Here is a 20,044-nt window from a genome sequence, read left to right as displayed (position 1 = left end):
GCGGGCGCTGCCGGCGCGGGCGCGGCTCAGCTACGCCGTGGGGCACGTGCTGAACGACCTGTGCGCCTCCATGTGGTTCACCTACCTGCTGGCCTACGCGCACGCCGTGCTGGGCTACAGCTCGGCGGCCGCGGGCGCGCTGCTGCTGGCGGGGCAGGTGGCGGACGGCGTCTGCACCCCGCTCGTGGGCTACGAGTCGGACCGCGCGGCCGGCTGCGGCCGCTACGGCCGGAGGAAGTCCTGGCACCTGGCGGGTGAGCGGCCGCCCCGTGCCCACCGGGGGGCTGCCTCCGTCCGTCCTCCGGGGGGCTGCCCCGCTCCCTCCGTCCTCCGGGGGGGGCTGCCTCCGTCCGTGGAGGGTTTTACAGCCTGGGTGGGAGTGAGAGAGTTGTAGCCTCCGGCGATGCCCTCCAGCCCGATCGAGACTCATTCCACGGCTGCAGTGCACCTGAATACCTCTCCGATCCGGCCATGATCTCCAGGGTCCCAGCCTTGGACATGAGTGTGCAGGCAGTGAGCCCCATTCAGATCGATGGAGTAAGATTAGTCGGGTGAGCAGTGTTTAACCCTCCAGGTGGGCACGGGCTGGGGCTAGGCCAGCCTGAGGGGACAGTGTTTTGCTGTCACCCGTGTGTCGCCAGCGGACACTAATGTGGCGCTGCGTGGCAGGACCTTGAGGCTGCGGCACCCCGGGGGAGGAGCTGCCCCTCTGAGCTGGAGGAGACGTGCAGGGGCCTCCGGGGAGGATGGCAGGGAAGCAAGGCTGGAAGGGGTCTGTGGGGGTCATCTAGGTCAGCACCTGTCTGTCTATTTGTACATCCGTATTAACATGGCACTCAGCCCCCGTCTGAGGCAGGGTCGTGCTATCTGCCCCATCCTAGACAAGTCCTTGTTTCGCCTGTGATCAGCTCTGCGAGGCACAGCGCCCTGACTTGGTACAGGTAAAGGCGGGGGGGCAATGGTGGTCAGTGTCCTGCTGCTGCCAGGGCTGTTAAAAGACACTAGCGGGCTCCCAGGGAGGGGGCTGCAGAGGAAGGCAAACCCTCGCAGTCCGCACCAACCTGACCACGTACCCCTGTGCCTTCCTGACCCTAAATGCAGCTCTTGCTAAGGACTGGCTGGTGTTGGGATGTCAGAGATAACTTAAGCTGATCAAGATTGCATAAGAATTGTTAACAGTTAAAGTCGCTTTGAGTCTGTGACAGAGGCTGGATCTGAGAGCTGGGCTATATTTCAAAAAAAAAAAAAATAAAGTCCAGGGGAGTCATGTGTCTGGCTGATTCCCATGTAGATGTGCTATGCTGGCAAATCACCTGAGTTGGTACCGTCAGGGAAGCCGCGTGTCCTGTACTGGGGCAAATGTCCCTAAGCAAGTGTGTCCTATGCTGTGCTCTGAATTGCAGGGAAGCCAGCCCTGCTGCAGGTCGCTGTTTGGGAGCATAGTCCATGGACTCGTGCTTTACTGCTGGGCAGGCAGCCCCTCTTTCCCCCCACCGTGACCCTGCAGGCAGCCCCTCTTCCCCCCCGCCATCACTACCATCACAGGCCTTGCGTTCTAGCATGCCACACAGGGCTCGGGTCTCCTGAGAGGAAAGCTAAGGAAGAAATGACTAAGTGTGCAAGTGCCTGCCCATGGGGATTTCTGTGCTGTTGTGAGGCTTTTCAAGTTGCTGTGATAGGCAGAGCTCTTAGTACAGGCTCATGCAGAAGTTCAGTTATGATGATGAAAAAATGGATACCAAAATGAGATAAAACATCCCAAATGCTTCATTTTGATAATGATGAAGCAACTTCTAGCTTTGCAGTCAGAAATGCAGAACCTCACAGCTTTCGGGGGGGGGCAGGGGTGCAGTGAATTATGCTTCTAGGATGCATCTGACTTATTTTTTTGCTCCCAAGTGGTATCTCCTCAGAGTGTCATGGTCCATTGAGCTGGAGGAGCCCCTGAACGGAGACAGTTGAGCCTAAGGATTTAGACTTAGTCTGTAGCTGAGTTTTGCTGGTGGAGCATATTAGTTAGTGTTGAGGTAAAAAGGTGTGTGTTGGGGGGGGTGGAGGGGAGGGAATTGCATTGTTGTCCAGCATCTGTATCAGCAAAAGTGTGGCAGATTGTACTGTGGTATAGTGGTTATACTGTGGCAAAGAGACTGTTTTGTCAGGTGGTTTAATTTATTTGGGGATCCTCCTTGAACCTCAGCAAAAGAACCCATCGCCAAAGCACACGTTTCTCTATTAGACGGGTTGGCCAATGTAGCTCTTAGCCGGGAGGGGACTTGCTTTCTTGGAGTGCTGTCCACCTCTGTTTGAAGGATTTTGATGCCTTTGCAACCTCTCTGTGAAGGGGAGGATTTTTTTCTCCAGCTCTCAGGTGGGGAAACTGAGGCACGGAGCAGGGAGAAGAGCCTGTGGCAAATTGGAGGTAGGATCTAGGAGTGCAGAGCCAGGGTCTGGGCTGTAAGACTGACACTGTTTCAAATGCTCAATATTGTGGACTGGTTGTAACAAGCAGGGTGACACCAGCAATAGAGTTGTAATTTATGGCACAGTTGTTACATTTATCTTCAGAAACGATGCTCCCTTGCTCTGTTATGCCACAGAATAGAGTGCTTAGTGCTCACTGAAATGATTTGCCAGTAGAAATGACTTACTATCATTGCTTGCTGTATTGGCTAATCAGTGCTCCCGCACTCTCCACCCTCCCCTGGGCATACTGACATGTATTGGATGCTGTCAGGTCCCATAACCCACAACCAGTGTGGAGGGCATTCAGTCCCTTGCTGGATTGGAGGCTCGAAGAGCTGCAGGAGAAATATGAGCTCCTTGACTGCGTGGTGCTGAGGCCGTAAATACAATCTGAGCGTCTTGTGCGTGTTTATTCCTGAAGGATTCCAGTGATGGGTCGGTGCTATGTTCCTCTTACAGATGGGATGCAGGGCCAGATCCGCAGAGGACCCGGATCACCCGTCATGGAACTTGGGAGGAATTTGGGCACCCAAGTCCCAGGGCGGAGTCCTCTCCCTACTGCACCCCACCCCAGTCTTAAAAGCATCCAAAGTCTGTAGGCCCTTGCATCTGTCCCGTGCGGTTTCTCAGACACCTGCAGGTCTGCTTCTGCGTGCAGTCAGGGCTGAACAGCTCAGTCTGATTATTTGATGTCTGAACTTCACCGGGCTTGTTAAAGGAGATGTTACTCTGGTCCTGCCTCTAGAGGGGCCCAGTTCTGTAGGCTTGTGTGGACAACTTTTGATTCATGCCAACACGGTCTGACCGTGGACACTGCTTTTGTTTGCTTCCTTTTCCTTCAGGTAGATCAGACATAGCAGACTGGTTAAATTCCCACCCCTGCCTATGAGGCAGGAAACTCCTCTCCCAGAGTATGCTAGTCTTGGGTGGGGAGCAGAGAGGGACACTTCTTGCCCTTGCTGTTGACGCTGTGCCCCTGAGCCAGGCGGAGGGAGGTGGCGTGCGAGGGCCCTAGCAACTTACTGTCCTGCTAGGAGAGCAGCGAGACCGTTAATGGGCTGTGTGGGGAAGGGGGATCTTGGCCTTAGAGAGCACTTGGTTTTATTCTCATCCTGTGCCTGGAACTTCTCTTTTGTGTTTCCGGTCCAGCAGCGCTTCACAGGAAGCTGAAGCCGCAGAGGCTTGGGCCCACTTACACCATTGCTGTGTTTCTGATAAAAATCAGTCCTGGACAGAGACTCTGGCAAGAGCTTCCTAGCCTCCCTGCATGTGACCGAGGCACCCCAATTCCATCTGCTATTTTTAGCAGGCACATTTGTGATGGAGCCATATCATGAGGGGACTTCAGGAAATGAGTGCCTCCTGGGGCATGCAGGCTTCAAACAGATGGGTCAGTTGAAAGCCCTAGGGACCCTTTCATGCTGGCTTCCTCTGAATGCTGGGGGCACATCCTGACCTGCATCCCGGCATACAGTGCTCATTGATGTCCCCAATGAGGACACCATGTTGCTCCCAGGCTCAGAGTAACAGCTTTGATCTCCAGACTGGTAAGTGGACTGTCCCTGCTGGGCACTTAGATTTGTTTCAACTTGATCCTGTTCCATGGGGTCTTTGATTTGAGCTGTCCTAAAGTGCATGCCCAGCTGGGTCATGAGACAGACTTCTGACCGCTGATCACCAGTGTAACAGCTAGAGGGACAGAAGCCTGGTGTGCACTAGAAAAATGTCCCTTGGTGACAGGGAAAAACATGCCCTGCTAACTTGGAGGCTGATTCAACTTGCCCGGCTACACTTCAGCAATTGCTGAGTCTGGTGTTTGCAGATAAGCTAACTACTACAGTTCAGGCCTTGAAGGAGTGATGCAGGGAAAAAAAATCTCTAGACTTCGCTGCAAACTGGAAATGGGGCCTGGCTGGCCACAAAGCCCATTGGAAAATGTGACTGGAGGAGCTCACTTCAGCCCCCTGCTTATCCATAGCATGTGTGCTATGGGGATCATTCCTCTATCACAGGCTGGTTGAGAGGCACAGCTGCGCCAGTGTTGGATTTAAACCGATGTAATTAAAGCAGTGTGAGCCTGGTGTGAACGCTCTCTGGTATGAGAGGCTCGGCTGAAACGGACTTGGAATAGATTTAAGCTAAACTGGCCATGCAGGAATGTACACTGGTTTTAACCAGGGTTTGTCTCCACTGGGATTGCTCTGCAATAGCTATTGTACTTTACCTTCACACCCCATCTTAATCTGTATTAACTCATATGGAGACTAGCCCTAAACCTGCCTACGTTTTTACTCGAGTCTAAACCGCTGTAACTGTCTCATTGAGAGAAGGCTTGAGACTGCTGGTCCTGAGGATGCTATGTGTCTGCACAGCATCTAGCACTGTGGGGACATGATGCTGGCAGAGGCCTCTGTAATGCCAATGACGTTGTAGAATGGGGGGTGTTGGAGGGGTGGCAGGCGGGCAGCACTGGAAGATCCATGGGCAACTGGTGTCTCCTGAGTCTGGGGGGGCACCAGTGCTGCGTGACTGCAGGGGTGGTCCCCCAGCGGCCAGCTGGCAACTGGGTGGTGGGGCAACTGTCAGCACTTCTGCACGCAGCACGGCGGCAGTGGAAGTGCTGGGACTTCTGCCACCGGCACTTCCACCACCAACATCCCACCAGTGGAGCCAATTTTGTGGTTGGGAGGGGCACAAATACTCTCCATGCCCCTGTATCAGCCAGAACACTTGCTCTCAGGGGGGGCATGTGCCCCCTGCATGCCCCCTACATGTCGCCTATGGGAGGACCAGCGCCTCTGACTAGTGCTCAGTTTGGAGGAAAACTGCAAAACCATCTGGTTAAGAGTTGATTTTAAAGCCAAATGCTGGCAAGCTGGGATTTCCTCTCTCAGGTGGGATCAGCTCTTGTGCAGATCTTTGTAGCTGGTTCAAAGCTGCAGGGACTTGCTTGGCAGAAAGACTTAAGTTGGAATCTGGGCCTAGACCCAGAGTTGTCACCCGCGCAGAGTTGAAGAAAACAGTTGGAAACAGGATCCAGCCCAGCTGCCCTTCATGCTTCCCCTCCTGCAGGTGAAGCAGCAAGCGTGGCTGGGAGCAGGAAAGCATCTTGGTGCACTTGAATGTGTGCATTAGACAGGATGTGACACATAACCCCGTGGAAAGGAGATGCAGCCCAGCCAGCCTGCTCCTGCTTGCACAAAGCTGGAGCGTGGATGTGGCCTCTTCCTTGTGAAAGGGGGCCATGGTACTTAATTGCTGTACTGTCTCTCCATCCAGTTAAAAGGCTGTGCTGGAGACAGGGAATCTCAGCCTTGGCTGGCACTTGGTTTCATTCTCGTCCTGTGCCTGGCACTTCCCTTTTCTGTTTTTGGTCCAGCGGTGCTTCATAGGAAGCCGAAACCACAGCCTAGCTCTGAATGAAGGCGGTAGCTTCTGAGAACAAAGCTGCTAGAGCGTGGGGGGCTTGTTTGGAAAAGCAGCAGCAAGGGCATGTCTTGCCTCAGCGGAGTCCTGGTGCCACGATGCCTCTAGCAGCTCTCAGTGCATTGGTGCCAAACCTGTGCTGCCTTCTCTCTCTGTTGGCTCTGGCTGGGACTTTTGGGCAAGGTCAGGAAGCAGCCTTCCTGTTGGTCCAGAGCCTGCAGGGAATGGTCCACGAGCCTCCTAATGCTGTCTCTTCAGCCTGGCCCTTGCTTATGTTTTGCCTTCTTGAGGGGCCTCAAACTTCCTTCCTTTCCTACTCTGGGCCTGGCGGTTTGCAAGTGCAAATCCTGCTGCGGTGGGTGAAGGGTGCAGGTGCCCTGTACAGGGAGGCAGGGTTATCTGCATGCTTACCCCAGGGGAGGCGAGTGAGCCACCTGTGCGGGGTGGCGAGAGCAGCGCCGAGATGAGATGATGTGGAGGAGTCACAAGCCGCAGACCACATGGGTTTCTCACGCGTCTTGCTTCTGCAGAGAGGAGGGTGGAAGGGGCCTTCACGAGACTTTTCCGTGGACAGTCCTCTGAAAGTGTTGATGGGGGAAACGATCTGGAGATGGTGTCTGCCCTTGGGGGAATGATCAGCTGCTGAAACTCTTCTGCTGATTAATGTCTGTCCATGAAGTGGTGCGCTGGCCTCAGAAGGGCTACTGAAGAGGGTTTCTCCCCTAGCCTCAGTGGGAACATGAGGCACTGTTTGAGGCACAAAACAGGGAGCCCCAGCTGGATCTTGTCTGAGGCTTGATCCTGGCTCAAGATGCCCCCAGATCTGGGGTAGATCCTGGCTCAAGATACTGCCTCACTGTCTGACCTTGAATTTACCCATGTTCTGGGTCTGTGAAACAGGGGGATTGCCACCTGCGCAGGCAGGAAGGGGGCTGCTCTTGCTGTCTGCAGGGTGAGGAGCTGGTTGGCACCTCTGTGCCTTGGTTTCCTGCTGGAGAATCCTGGGCCTGAAATCTCTGAACCAGCAGAAAACTCTTGTCTCTTGAGGAGCAGCCTAATGCAGCAAGCTCCTCCACTTGGTGCGGGATTGTAGCTTTTTGCTCCAGACTGATGCTTAGAGAAGCACACTTGTGCCTTTGGGTGCAGAAGAGATTGGCCTGGGAGTAAGAAGGGGATGTGGGCCTGGAGCATCACTTGCCCAAGGAGCATTGCTTAGGCTGGAGCAGGGACTGGATCCTGCAGGCTGTGACTCTGGGGCTGAGAGACTCTCTTACCTGCTGTGTTCTCCCTTGCAAATAAAAATATTGCCTGCTTTGGTTGCTGACTCCTTCACTGTGATCCATGTGATCCCAAATTGGTCCAGGGTGCTGGTTGCCTCCAGCCTCTGTGCATCTAGGGGTGCTGCCGCCTTATGGTGACAGTAGCTGCTTTCTGTTGTCTGAAGAGGCGGGAAGGTATCCAGGAGGCATTTGCACTTTAGCTGGGACCTTGCAGAGAAGGGGCTCCCAGGACAGTGCGCCATGGACACAGCTCCTGAGTGCCAGGGGAGTGAGGGGTGATGGCTGGCATCCCTGTGAAGTGCAGCAGACCCTGCTTGCAAACAGTGCTCTGTTGTTTTGTAGTCTGTGGAATAACTTGGTCCCTGCAGGGCCATGTGGGTAGAAATGGGACTTGTGCCTCTCGGGCCCAGCTCCCTCCCTTGTGTCTAGCTGGGAACAAAACCAGGCATTTAACTCTCGTCTCTCTTGCTTCCCCAGGGACCATCTGTGTCCTGCTGACTTTCCCCTTCATCTTCAACCCCTGCCTGGGCTGCCAGGAGAGCACACCCCAGTGGGCAGCTCTCTTCTACTTCATCCCCTTCATAATCATCTTCCAGTTCGGCTGGGCAGCCACCCAGATCTCCCACCTCTCACTCATCCCGGAGCTGGTGACGACCGACCATGAGAAGGTGGAGCTCACTGCTCTCAGGTGAGAGGTGCTGCCTGCACTGTGACTGCCGAGGCTGCCAGCTGGGTCCAAGCCTGGGGCTTGGTGCTGGTGGTGTGGGCTGCTTCTGCAGCAGAGGGAGCAGCCTGTTGGCTTTGGAGTTCAGGAAGGGGCTGAGTCCCCTGCCTCAGAGGCAGGCGGTGTGCTCTGCATATTCTTTCAGCCAGAACAGGCCTGGTTTGGGGCCCCTGTGCAGGGAGATGCTGCGGGGAAGGTTGGGCTAAACCGGATGTGCTTGGCTATCATGACAGTAGGTGATAACCCCTCTGCCTCTCCCAATTGCCTGGACATAGGCTAATAGGACTTGCTGACTGCTTGGTAGCGTTATGGAGTGCCAGGGGGCCCAGCCCTGCCATCGCACTGCCCTGTACCTTGTGCAGCACCTGGGACTTGGCACGAGCCATTCCAGAGGCAGCAGGATGGGACCTGCCGGCAGGTTCTTGCTGTACAGTGAGAGGTGGCTGAGTGGATGGCTGTTTTCTCTGCATGACCAGCTGCTGCTCCAGTGGGCTTCTGCCCTTGCTTTGCAGCTGTTGCTGATGTATAGGCCCCTTTGGGGGCTGAGAGGATTAATCTGGACTCCTACAGGATAAAAGCAAATAAAGCCTGACAGTCCCCAGCCTGAGCAGGATCCTAATCCAAACCTGTCACCTGTGGGCTGCTGCCCTGCATGCCCCTTCTTTCGCAAGGGGTCTTGGGCTGGATCCAAAGTGCCTGGGACTCAGCCCTTGGCTCCTCTGGGTCATTGCATTGGGCCTGAAAAGCACAGGCCATGCTAGGTACTGCCCAATCCCCATATCCATTCCCCCAGGCAGCCAGGCTCTGGGGTGTGACAGATCCTGGACCCCCCTGCCATGCAGGAACAGTGGTAGCTGATGGTCTGTCTGCTCCAAGGAGTTCCTGCAGGAGCCTCCTCCGGAGCAGGTAGTGAGGTAGGCGCTGCCTTGCAAGGGTCCTCTTACAAAGCGAGGAGGAGGGGGTATTGATTCCCTTGGGGAGGGTCCCTGGGAGTCTGTTGCATGTGCCCAGCAGCTGCAGGGGCAATGCAGGTAGACTAGGTGCCTGGACTGGTCTGCTGCCCTAGATGAGCCCAGCCTTGTGACCCTGTCTGTTTTCCTGAGGGGAGAGGATCTGAGCTGCCCTGCAGCCTGAGATGTTTGGATCTGGGATTCTGGTCCTAGCCATGGAAACCAGGTGGGGGCTATTTTGGGCATTGGTCGGAGGGGCCTGGCACTCTGGGCACTTTTACACTGAAGCATTCTGATTAGAGCGTTCTGCTTAATCGACTCTGTCGGCGCGCTCTCCTCCGAGCGCTCCAGCGCGCTGCACCATCTTGCCTATTCAGCGTCCCCACGTTTCAAAATGGGGGTGGGCAATTTAACTAAAGCTTGTTCAAAGTGCCCCCCCACCATCATTTTGAAATGCAGGGCATTGAATACATGAGATATTGCAGGCTTTTTAATTGGAGCGTGTCCTGAGAGCCACTCTAATTAAAATGTGCTTCCCCCTGGCCCTGTGAGCACATGCACAGGTGTCCTCTGAGTGGATGGGTGCTGTGTATGGAGCTGGCCTCACCTTGAAGCAAAGAGCCCTCAGATGCACAGAACAAGCAACCCCAGCCTGACCAGCTGCAGAGCCCAGTGCCATGCTGCGTTATCAGGCTGGATCAGGTGGTAGGGGTGGCTGCCTTATCGGCTTGAGACAAATGCATGTGGCTTGGTTATCTGCCATCAGTGGGTGGAAACCACCTCACTGCGGTGAGCTCTCTCAGAAAGTCACCCCCAAAGGACGGATGTGGACAGCACAGGATCTGCTGGAGTTGATGCTGTGTTTAAGCTGGTGGCTCAGTGGGACCCAGCTGCAATAGGACCCAGACAGGGTCCCAGGGTTTAGTATCCACTGCTGTGCTGGCGGCATCCCCCCAAGTGGGTGGAGGTGAGTACTGGTTTCAGCAGTCCTGGAAGCAGAGAAGTGCTCCCCCCACCTTGGCAACAGAGACCTCCCCCCTTCGTGTGTTCAGAGACATGTCATTTCAGGATACACTCTGGATGCTGCAACACCCTCGATCCCTCCAGCAGCAGGCTGCATCCAGTGCATGCTTACATACAGCTGTGCCTTGCCATGAGTGTGGCAGGCTGGTGGCCTGGGTTGCAGAAATAATTGAAACTTGGGAAGAAGTTGCCCAAACCAGAGACGGAGCCTTGTTCTTTGTCTTCCTCCTCCACTACACGGTGCAAGCTGGAGGCCACGTGCGAACACCCCACGAACTGCTGTGCTCTTCCCCCAGGTACGCCTTCACTGTCATGGCCAACATCACTGTGTATGCTGTGGCCTGGCTACTCTTGCACTTCCAGATTGGGCGCACGGGGCCACCAGAGCAGATGGATCACCTGGGCAAGCAGGACATCCCCCTGTTCCGGGTGAGCTGGGCTGGGCAATGTGCAGGGGAGGGGTGGAGCTCTGCAGGGGGGGCTGGGGTTGGGTCACCTGCAGATCCAAGACTTCTGGGTGTGGGGCAGGATTCTGCGCTCTCTTCCCTCGCCCCAGGCTCACACGCACGGCCGGCCTGTCTGGCTGGCTGGCCTGGGTAGGAGAGGTGAGCTGTGGCTGTGATGGCTCCAGGGGTGGGGCAGGTGAAATGAGGGGTACCAGTGAGATGGTGCTGGGACTCAGCTTGCCCCCTGCCCCAGTACAGAAGTGCTGGGGGAGTCGGAGGGACAGCATGAGGTACCTAGATGCAATTATGAAACCCCCAGCAGATTGAGACTTGGAGCCCAGGGTCTCCTAACCCAAATCTCCCTGAACTCACCAGAGGTGCAGCAGTGGATTAACCCTTGCATGCATGCCTGGTGTCTGCTCTGTCCCCGCTGGCTTCTGTGGCCTGTCCATTCAGTCTCCTTCCTTCCTGCTCCTCTCCAGAACTTGTCCCTCATCGTGGTCGGGCTGGGTGCCCTGTTCTCACTCCTCTTCCACATGGGCACCAAGGAGAAGAAGCACCCCCAAGCCAGGCTGCCTGACCCCGAGGAGCACACGCCACTGCTGCATGATGGGGGCAGGACCCCCCCACTCCCATTTATGCTGTGGAAGCACTGGCTGCTAGAGCCTGCCTTCTACCAGGTATTGGGGACTAGGGCGCGGGAGCTTCATGAGAACTGAGCATCACTGGCTGACCTGGGCCTGTGGGATGGTGCAGTCCAGGCAGCAGTGAGGTTAGTGCTGTGTGCCCCTGCAGGGCTCATCTTGCCCTGCTTGATTGGCATCACTTCCAGAGCTTGGCCCCTGCTTTGAAGTCCATTGTACTGACATCTTTGTGTGGCTGCTGCTGCCCCACCAAGAACAGACCAAGATCCTCCTTGCTTTGCTTGGTGACTTGCAAGCTGGGGCCTCTGGGGACTTGTTCACTCACACCCCTCCCACAGCAGGTGCCTGGGGCTGGGCATACCCATCTGCCCAAGGCAGCTGATGTGCTCCAATCTTGGACCTTCCTCAGGGAAGCTGCCCTGGGCTTGTCCCTAGACCTGCTTTTGGGTGCCTTGGGAGCAGCCTCCCTGGTGATCTGCCAGGTCTGGAGCATTCAGTGGGGTTGGGTGGCCTTGCCTACACTGCGACCAGCCCCTGCAGCTCTGTAGCTGAACCGTGAAGTCTGCAGTGAATAGCCCTAGTCTTGCCAGGGCTTGCCAAGGCATGGAGCAGGGAGGAGGGGCTAGGAGTTTGCTGCAGTGGCAAAGAGAAGGAACATCTGCTTGTGGCAGCTAGCTTTATTTTGGGACCTTGCTGGCTAGGCCTCCTATGGGACAAGAGCCTAGTGGGGGCTGAGCTGATGCCGGCCCTACCCCTGTAATGCCCTCTTTCTCTGTGCCCCAGGCTGGCAGGGGCTCAGTGCCGTGTGCTCCAGGCGCCCTGTTCGTCCTGCACTCGCTGCTCTTGAGCTGTGCTGGATGGTGGGGTGGGGTGGGGTGGGGGCGAGCACCAGCTGAGCTGTCACGACTCTCCCTTGCAGGTGGCGATGCTGTACATGGTCACGCGGCTCATCGTCAACCTGTCTCAGACCTACATCGCCATGTACCTGACCAACTCGCTGCTGCTGCCGAAGGTGTGAACAGCAGGGGGTGCCAGCAGGAAGGGTTCCTGCCAGTGCTGGGTGCCCACCCCCTTTGGGGCATGGGGCAGGTGCTGCCCTTGAATACTGGGCTTCAAATAACCTTTCATTCATGTGCTTGCCCCAAAGGTGCCCAGGGGCAGGGCTGAGGTGTCCTTCTGCTGCTGGGGAAGGATATGGGGCAGGGCATCTCCTGCTTGGGGGAGGAAGGGTCCTCTGAGTCTAGCATTGGCTCCAGGGCTCACCTATCCTCATCTCTCCCCTCTCCAGAAGTTCATTGCCACCATCCCCCTGGTGATGTACATCAGCGGCTTCCTTTCCTCGTTCCTCATGAAGCCAGTGAACAAGTTGATAGGCCGAAATGTGAGTAGCTGGGCGCAGGGCGGTGGGGGTACAGTGTAGCCTGAAACCCAAGCGTGACTGAGCCAGAGGGAGGGATGGAGCTTCTCATGGTCGCTCTGTAGGCCTGGCAGTGGGATCTGGGTGGTCCTGGACACCTCGGTGATTCCTAGCATGCATCTGAATCCCCAAGGGTCTGGCTGTGGAGCCCTGGGAGGGCTGGAGTCCCAGAGAAGGGGTTGCAGCTCCCACTGACAGGCGAAGGCAGGAGGGCTACCCTCTTGGTGCCAACTCCTGCTTTGCCCAGCTAATAGTGCCATGGCGCTGGGGAGTAACAGCAAGTGCTTGCATTCCTGGGGGTCTCACTTGTGTGGAGCCCCATGCCCTGCCACTCGCTTATTCAACAAGGCAGTGAGCAGGAGCAGAGGCAGGGATGGACAGCAAGCAGTAACAGGAGTCAGCTGCAGGCAAGAAGAATAATGATGGGCCTGGACATGTCTGCATAGGACTGAACAGGTTTGGGCTGTGCAGGAGTCAGGCTTGGGAAGCATCGGGGGTGTGGAGGCACTCGGTCAGGGGCTGGCATGGAGGTGGGCAGGGCCTTGCTGGCTGATGCCTGGGCCTTGTGATGGCAGCTGCCAGGTTATGCAGGCCATTTGTAAATGCATTTGGGTCTGTGTTGAATCTCACTGGAGCTCTGCTCCCCAGGCTGTAGTGGGAAGGCTACCCTGGAGCCTTGTGGCTCTGACTGAAATGCTTCTTGTAGAGTGCTGTTTTGGGGCTGTGGCCTGGGGTTTCCCCAGCTGGGGAGGTCAGGTCATGAGTTCATCACCCTCTCCTCCCCAGGCACAGCAGAGTTTCTCTGAGTGGGATCCCAAACCACTAAGTCTGAGTAAACCCCCTTTTCTGGGCTGTGTACCAAACCAGCTTTGTCCTACGCTTCTGTTACTGCCGCAGCCGCCGGTTTCAGGACGTTTCAGTCTCACAATGGAGAGAGTGAAAGTGAACAGGCTTGTTGTGCAGAGCTGGCTGTGGCTTTCAGGCTCTTGGGCACTGACCCAACACTGCAGTGCTGGACTGGCTGTTGTATGTAGGGAAGGGTGTTTCTGCTGCTTGGGGTTTCCCAGATTGAGTTAAGACTCCTCCAAGAGGCCCAGCTCTCAGAAAGTGCTGAGCTCAGGCCTGTCTGGAAATCAGGGCTCATGCAAAGTCATTTAGGGCATGGGACACTAGACTCTCCAGCCCATCAGTGCTGGCCCACAGCCTGGTTATTTCATGCACAAGTCCAGGGCACAGGAGTTCGCCAGACTGGTCTTGAGGGTTCAGCAGGACGTTGCAGCTCAGTGGAGACGGCCCAGGCAGGGCGAGCAGCACCGGGAGCAGACTGCAGCCACTGTTGGAGCCTTGCTTCAGCCCAGGGCAGTGTGTGACGGCTTGTTCGGTGTCTTATGACAACCAGGCTCCGATTATTGGGGAATCTTTCCCTCTGGGCAATTACGTCCACTGTCCAGAAGCTGCAGAGGTGACACCAGTGTGCACTACAGAAGGGACTCCTCTTTTAGGAGGAGGGTCTGTGTTTGATCCTGCCAACAGGATCATATCCAAGTTCACCAGAGAGCTGTGCTAGCCTGCATAGGCTTCCATGCTGCTCTGCAATGGGTCCATCATCCTGACCCCACCTCTGCTCACTCCTGTCCTGACTTCACCTGGTGCACTGCTCTGCTAATGGGTGGAGCTGAAGCACAAGGACCCCAGGAAGCCAGGGTTTAAAGAGAGTTTTTCTTCTTCTACCCACTTCTTGTCTCTGGAGCAGCTGACCTACTTTGCAGGGCTACTCATCATCCTGGCCTTTGCCGCCTGGGTGGCCCTGGATCGCTGGATAGGAGTTGAGATTTATGGAGCAGCAGTGCTGCTTGGGGCTGGCTCAGCCACCATCTTGGTCACGTCCCTCTCCATGACTGCTGACCTGATTGGGACCAACACGGTATGTTCCTTCTGCTCTTGCAGGTGGGACAGTGGGATGGGCTTGGTTGCTGCTGGGCTGCATCTCTTTGGGGTTAGAATAGCCAGTGCGCAGCTCCTTGCCATCCCTGTATGCAAGGGCTTCTTGGATACTGGTTTAGGACAGCCCAGGGAAAGGCACTTTGGTGGCACCTGCCAACGCGGCTGGGGCCAGGGCTGCATTCAGGGATGGTTTTGGCATAGAGCTATCTGGCAACACCAGGCTCTGGGCTCTTGGGGCTGAGCTGTTCCGGGGTTTCCTGTCCCTGTGCCTCTAACATTACTCAGCATGCAGCTTGTCCATGCAGAATAAGGCCCCTGCCCCAAGCTGAGGATGCTGCTGCAGTAACTCGTTTTCCCACGAGAGGGCACAAGGGCCCCATTCCTCATGGTCGTGGCCAGGTCTCCCTGGCTCAGCACTGGCAACAGGGTGCTCGAGCACTGGAGAGCCCAGCATAGGCCTGCATGCTTGGATTCGGGCAAACTCTGGGATGTGGGGGCCTCCGCTCTCACCTAGTGGCAGGAAGATCTCAGCATTGTTTGTCTTTGCCTTGCAGCACAGTGGAGCCTTTGTCTATGGAGCCATGAGCTTCACAGACAAAGTGGCCAATGGGCTGGCAGTGATGGCCATCCAGAACCTGCATCCCTGCCCGTAAGTGGTCGCTGGGCTGGGCGCGGAGCAGGGCTGAGACAGCTCACCAGAGACGGAGATCTGGACTGACTGGGGATTGTCTCCATGAAAATGGGCCCCTTACCCCCCCAGTCTGTATGGAAACCAAACACTTCAGCTTCTGGGCATGAAGCGCTCTCAGGACTCCCTGGAATCCTCTTGGGTTTAAACTGTTCAGCCTCAAACAAGCCATGCTGCCCCCAAACCACTTTTTTTTTTCTTAACACATTGGAACTCCCTGCAGACCAGATACAAACAGTGAATGTTGATGTGGCTGGAGCATGACTGCCTGGGGAAGGCCAAGGGCTCCAAGAGGGTTCCCCTTCTTCCCCACCCTGCCTTGCAATAGGCCCCTGTGTCCTCTGGCAGCCAAAGGGAGTGACCTTGCAACTATCCGCACAGCCCTCTGAGCAAAAAGAGCTCCACTAAATGGCAGCTGTAGTAAGCAATCCTCTACCCACCTCCCAGCAGAATGATATGGGCACGTTTGGGCAGTGGGGCAGCTATGCCATCCCTAGTGTTGGTGCATGGCCTAGGGATGACTGCTGTATGGGTGGCTGCACTTTGCTGCACCCAGCTCTCATCCAGCCTGCCCAGAGCACCATCTTCTCCAGCGTGGGTGTCAGAGCCTGTGGGATTTGGGAGCTGGACACCCAACTGGTGCCTCACTGCAGTCTTCTTCCTCTGTCTCTGCAGGGCCCAGCTCTGCTGCACTGCTTGTATTGAGTTCTACCACTGGGTGATGGTGGTGGTCACTGGTGGGGTAGCTGTGGCTGCTACTGTATGTCTGTGTTGCATCATGATCTGGCCGATCCAGATCCGATTCCGTGAGTACCATGTCCTGGGAGGGGGCTGGTCTGCCATGTGCAGAGTCAGGGGCTGGGTTTTATGGGCCCATTAGCCGGGCAGGATCTCCTGCAGGGGCAGGCACCAGCCCTGTCTGACCAGGTTACGAGTGAAGGAACCTTCTCAAGCCGTTCTGGCCACAGGGAAATCCCGTACCTGTGTCCCAGTAGGGTGTGTGTAGCCCGCCCGGCTATGGGGCATCTCGCGGTGTCCTTCAAGGGATGCTGTGGGGAGCCAGGTAACGTTTCGCCATAAGTGGCATGTTTAACTACCAGAAAACTACACTCTTCCCTCTCTCATTGTGCCTGCAGTTTCCCCTGCGAGTCTCCTGGGCAAGTACCCCACCCCTGCCCAGCCGCTAGCTGTTCTTCACACGGAGTCCTAGAGACCACCCCCTCCCCTTCCCTCCCCCAGCCCTGTCTCCAGGAGGGTCAGCCAACCCAGGCCGTGGCCCCAGCTGCATGCCTAAGCTGGGGCTCCTAGTCCCTGCTTGCCGCATGTATGCACGTGAGCCTCTGCAGTGCACTGGATGGCAAAGCCTTGAAGGTAAAATGAGCAGAGCTTCTGCCACGATGCTGCTGGCTGTGCAGGAGGGAGGCGCGGGGCAGGCTCCCACAGGGCTTGGCAGCGCCATTTCCACCCCAGAAGGTGGCCGTGTCCCATTGTCACCCAGCCCCACTGGCAGAGTCCCTTAAACTCCCGGACACCAGGTGGTCCCTGCAGCCATGAGACAGGCGTTGGGAGAGGGTGGTGCTCCTGCTCCTCACTTCCCAGTAGAAGTGCCAATGCTGGTGGGATCAGGTCATCAAAGCCAAGCAGTTTGAGTGTGACGGGGGCTGGGGGACACTGCTCTATGGCCCCGTGTGCTGGGGGCTTCAGCTTGCTTTGAATGCCAAAACAGTGCAGCCTGCTCCTGCCGCTCATCAAGCTCTTGCTGTTTGAAGCCAATGCACCTTGTCCTCATACTTGGAGCCAGGCAGGGGGAGGTGGGCACTAGGGTCCAATGCTGGATGAGCTGCTGTTCCTTGGCCCTGGCCCACTTGGTGCTCTCTGCAAAGCTGCAGCACTGCCTACTGCTGGGGGAGCTGGCCAGGCTGGGGCTGGGGGGTGGGTTGCAGCACTGAGGTCTCAAGGTTTCCTAAGAGAGCTGCATGGCAAGTCCCCCACCGCAGAGCCCCCCGTGGCTCTGTCCACTGCAGGCCTTGAGGGCACTGGGCCCTAGAGGAGGGCAGGCCGTGGGCTTCAGCACAGATGAACAGTGCTCCCTTCCCCTCCACCCTACAGGGCGGCAACTGGGTGGCAACTGCTAAGCATCTTAGTTTAGGATCCCCAGTAGCAGGGGCTCTAGTGTGAGCTGAGGGAGGCGGTGGAAGCAGCTGAAGGGACTTCAGTGAATGCCAGGGGGAGCTGGGCAGGGCCCCGAGGGGCCAGCGAATGCCTGACTGCCCATGGACAGCAAGGCAGACACTGCTCTTCTTTCCACAGATGATGTCTCGGTGCTGGGGCTGGCCGGGGACGCACTTGGGGAGACCAAGAGTGTTGAAGACAGGAGCCGAAGCAACACGGTCAACTGAGGGGCTCTCGCTCTGAGCCAGGACTGTGCTGGGCTGCAGGATGCTCTAAGGCAAGGGGCTGGCTGCAAGGGCAGGGCTCCTGCTGAGGCCATGCCTGGGGCCAGCTGCCCCACAGCCCCATGCCCCTTGCACAGGCTTTCCCCTCCCTGCTGCGATGTGCAACATTCCTGATCTGCTGCTCGGGCATGGGTGTGGGGGAGCGTACCTCCACACATGCCTGCATATGCCTGTAACACTAGGAACTGGCTGGATGGACAGATTGGTTCTGCCCAGGCCGGGGGAGGGGCCGCGGGGCAGAGCTGAACGTTTTACCATGCTCATAACCTCATGTCTGTAAAATAACATTTTTTGTACAAAGTAGCTTTGGCGTGAAGAGCTGGTGTTGGGTGCCAGCAGTGTCTTCTGGGCTGAGTGCCACGCTCGGGGAAGTGGGCATGTGCCGGCAGGTTCCAGTACCCAGCGGGGCTGGCATGGTCCCAGTCCCTAGGCCCCTGCCGCTCTGTCTCATTCTGGGATCCATGTGTGCCTGTGCCCTCACTGCTCAAAGCCCCCGGTCCTGGACTCCTGGGACTGACTCAGTTGTAACTCTTTGGCCCCTTTCTAGTCTCTGCCTTAGAAGAGACTTGAGAGGCTGCCCCTAGGTCCCCACCCCCTGCAGAAAGCACAAATCCCATCCTGAAGCAGGTTTCTTCTCCTTGTGAAGTTGGGCTTCAGCTTCTCCACCTGCTGCTGGGGCTGGTGATGCTGCCTGTCCAGTGTCAGCACTGCCTGCCCCTGCCCTGGCCCTGCATCAAGTCTGGTCTCTCCCCAGAGCCCACTTCTCAGATGGCTGCAGTCCCCTGCCCCCTTTTCTCTGTGCCTGCCGTCTTGCTCTCCACCTCCTGGGAGCAAGCTGAGTTACCCACCCCAGGCCTGGGCTCCTGAGGTGCTGCCTACCCGGTTGGTACTGAGGGGTGGGCTAGCCAAGGCAGGGGCTGGTTCAGCTGGGTGGCAGCACAAGGATTTCTTCCCCTCCCTCCTCCCAGGGAGGCAAGGGAAGTGCTCTTCCCCGGGGAGGAGGGGGATGAAGGCTGGGACTGTCTGCACTGGTCCTGCTCTGTACTAGCTGTGTGCTCCCTGTGCTGGTGCTACCTGGGACCTCTGAGCTTAAATGACTAAATCTCTTCTGTTTTTATTTTGAAAAAGTGAGGGGGCCGGGCAGGGTGGCAGGGCTGCCAAGCCAAAGATTTTCTATTTATTTATTTATTTTGACTGACACGTTTTACATATTGTAAATGTAACCCTTCAGCCAGGCACTGGATGGCAGTAGCGAGGGATGGGTTCAAAGGCAGAGGTTTAACACCAACTTTCTAAATCTGACTCAAGCCCCCAGCCAGAGACCTGGGGAAACAAGTGTTATCTGGGTGTTGTAACGTGAACAAACTTCTCCACTGACAAGCAGCATTCGGCTAAAGCAGGTTTATGGCAGTGGGAAAAGGAATGAACACGTGACCTTAAAGCAAACCTTAACTAAGTGAAACCCAAACTGTTAAGAGCCAGGGCTTCATTGCCAGCAGCAGTGAGTTTGCACCATACAGCTTCCACCCCAGAGATTCCCTACTCACCCCACACCCTGACAGCCCAATCTCACCCTGCACCGTGCTACACTCCCCTGCCCCCCAGCAGCCCACCCCCACCTTATTTGTGGTGGTTTTGCTCCCCCCATCTTGTCATGGACTCCCAGCCACTGCCTATCCCCCTCCTCTCCCATGCCCTATAGCTCCATTCTGGTTGCACACCCCCTGCTTGGTGCTCCAGACTGTCCAGGCCACAAAGCCTCTTCTACCATTCAGGTGAGCAGTCATTACAGGCAGGCAACTATAGATGGGATACAGTGGCAGCACATGGCTAAGGGGAAAGGACCACGGAGGCTCTGGTAGGCCATAAAGCCCTGATGTGGCACTTTGTGCTCTATCAGCAGTTGCATCCAGTCTCTTTCTGATCGCAGATCATCCATCAAGCTGGTGGTTTCTCACTATTTCACAGGCAGTTTAATTTTGTTTTACTATTTTCCAGGCAAGAATTTTTATCTTTTTTTAACAAATTGTAAATTTAAGGACAGTTGACAGCCCTGCAGGATAGCAGCTTACAGACTAGCTGGTGTAGAGACGTGAGCTTTTACAGGCAACAGCCTACTTCCTATGAATGGCCTTGCAAAAAGAAAGGATATCAAATAAAAAATAATTAAATACAAAGAAAACGGATGAGGGGGCAGTGCTGCGAGAGGCAAAGGCGAGTTGAAAAGGTAAGGGGACAGACAAGGTGGTTAACGTACTGAGGGACATAGTAACTAGCAGCTGGCATTAACAGCTACTCCAGGTAAAGGGATAGGAGTCTAGTGTCTGTTGACATGGTACCTGACACAATATATCATGTGGATAACTCCTTGTTCTGTAGTTTTGTGTTCAAATTGTTTTTCCCTTTGTATTTAAATTCCTCTCTATTTTAAGCCCCCTCTATGAGGGTCAGAGGTGCCGCCCTGCCCTGCCCTGCCTCTGCCTGACAGCAGCCGCCATGGTTGACCGACCACCTCTGTCATTTAAACAAGAATAACTCCAAGGCAGATCATTTTCCAGCAGCCCAAGCCGAGCAGCTCCCAGA

At 56.1% G+C, this 20,044-nt stretch overlaps 1 protein-coding gene across 1 annotated transcript; it reads left to right on the top strand.

The window, feature by feature from the left end:
- Positions 1-6: 6 nt before the first annotated feature.
- Positions 7-19,825, top strand: MFSD12 (major facilitator superfamily domain containing 12). The gene is made up of 10 exons (XM_019550602.1): positions 7-254; positions 7,647-7,857; positions 10,163-10,295; positions 10,795-10,992; positions 11,876-11,968; positions 12,245-12,337; positions 14,127-14,297; positions 14,872-14,966; positions 15,681-15,811; positions 17,316-19,825. The coding sequence occupies exons 1-10, from the start codon at positions 71-73 to the stop codon at positions 17,402-17,404; spliced, it is 1,398 nt and encodes a 465-aa protein (XP_019406147.1). The 5' UTR covers positions 7-70; the 3' UTR covers positions 17,405-19,825.
- Positions 19,826-20,044: the final 219 nt, after the last annotated feature.

This window comes from Crocodylus porosus, unplaced genomic scaffold (genome assembly GCF_001723895.1).
Source record: "Crocodylus porosus isolate Cpor-Errol unplaced genomic scaffold, CroPor_comp1, whole genome shotgun sequence".
Taxonomy (NCBI): domain Eukaryota; kingdom Metazoa; phylum Chordata; order Crocodylia; family Crocodylidae; genus Crocodylus; species Crocodylus porosus.
This window is presented reverse-complemented; position numbering and strand designations above follow the sequence as displayed.

What these genes read in the sequence shown, in the direction of transcription:
- MFSD12 (XM_019550602.1), top strand. Translation starts at nt 71, where the DNA reads ATGTGGTTCACCTACCTGCTGGCCTACGCGCACGCCGTGCTGGGCTAC. An exon ending in ACCTGATTGGGACCAACACG is followed by an intron (nt 14,298 to 14,871) that starts GTATGTTCCTTC and finishes TTTGCCTTGCAG; the next exon opens with CACAGTGGAGCCTTTGTCTA. An exon ending in GCCGATCCAGATCCGATTCC is followed by an intron (nt 15,812 to 17,315) that starts GTGAGTACCATG and finishes TTCTTTCCACAG; the next exon opens with ATGATGTCTCGGTGCTGGGG.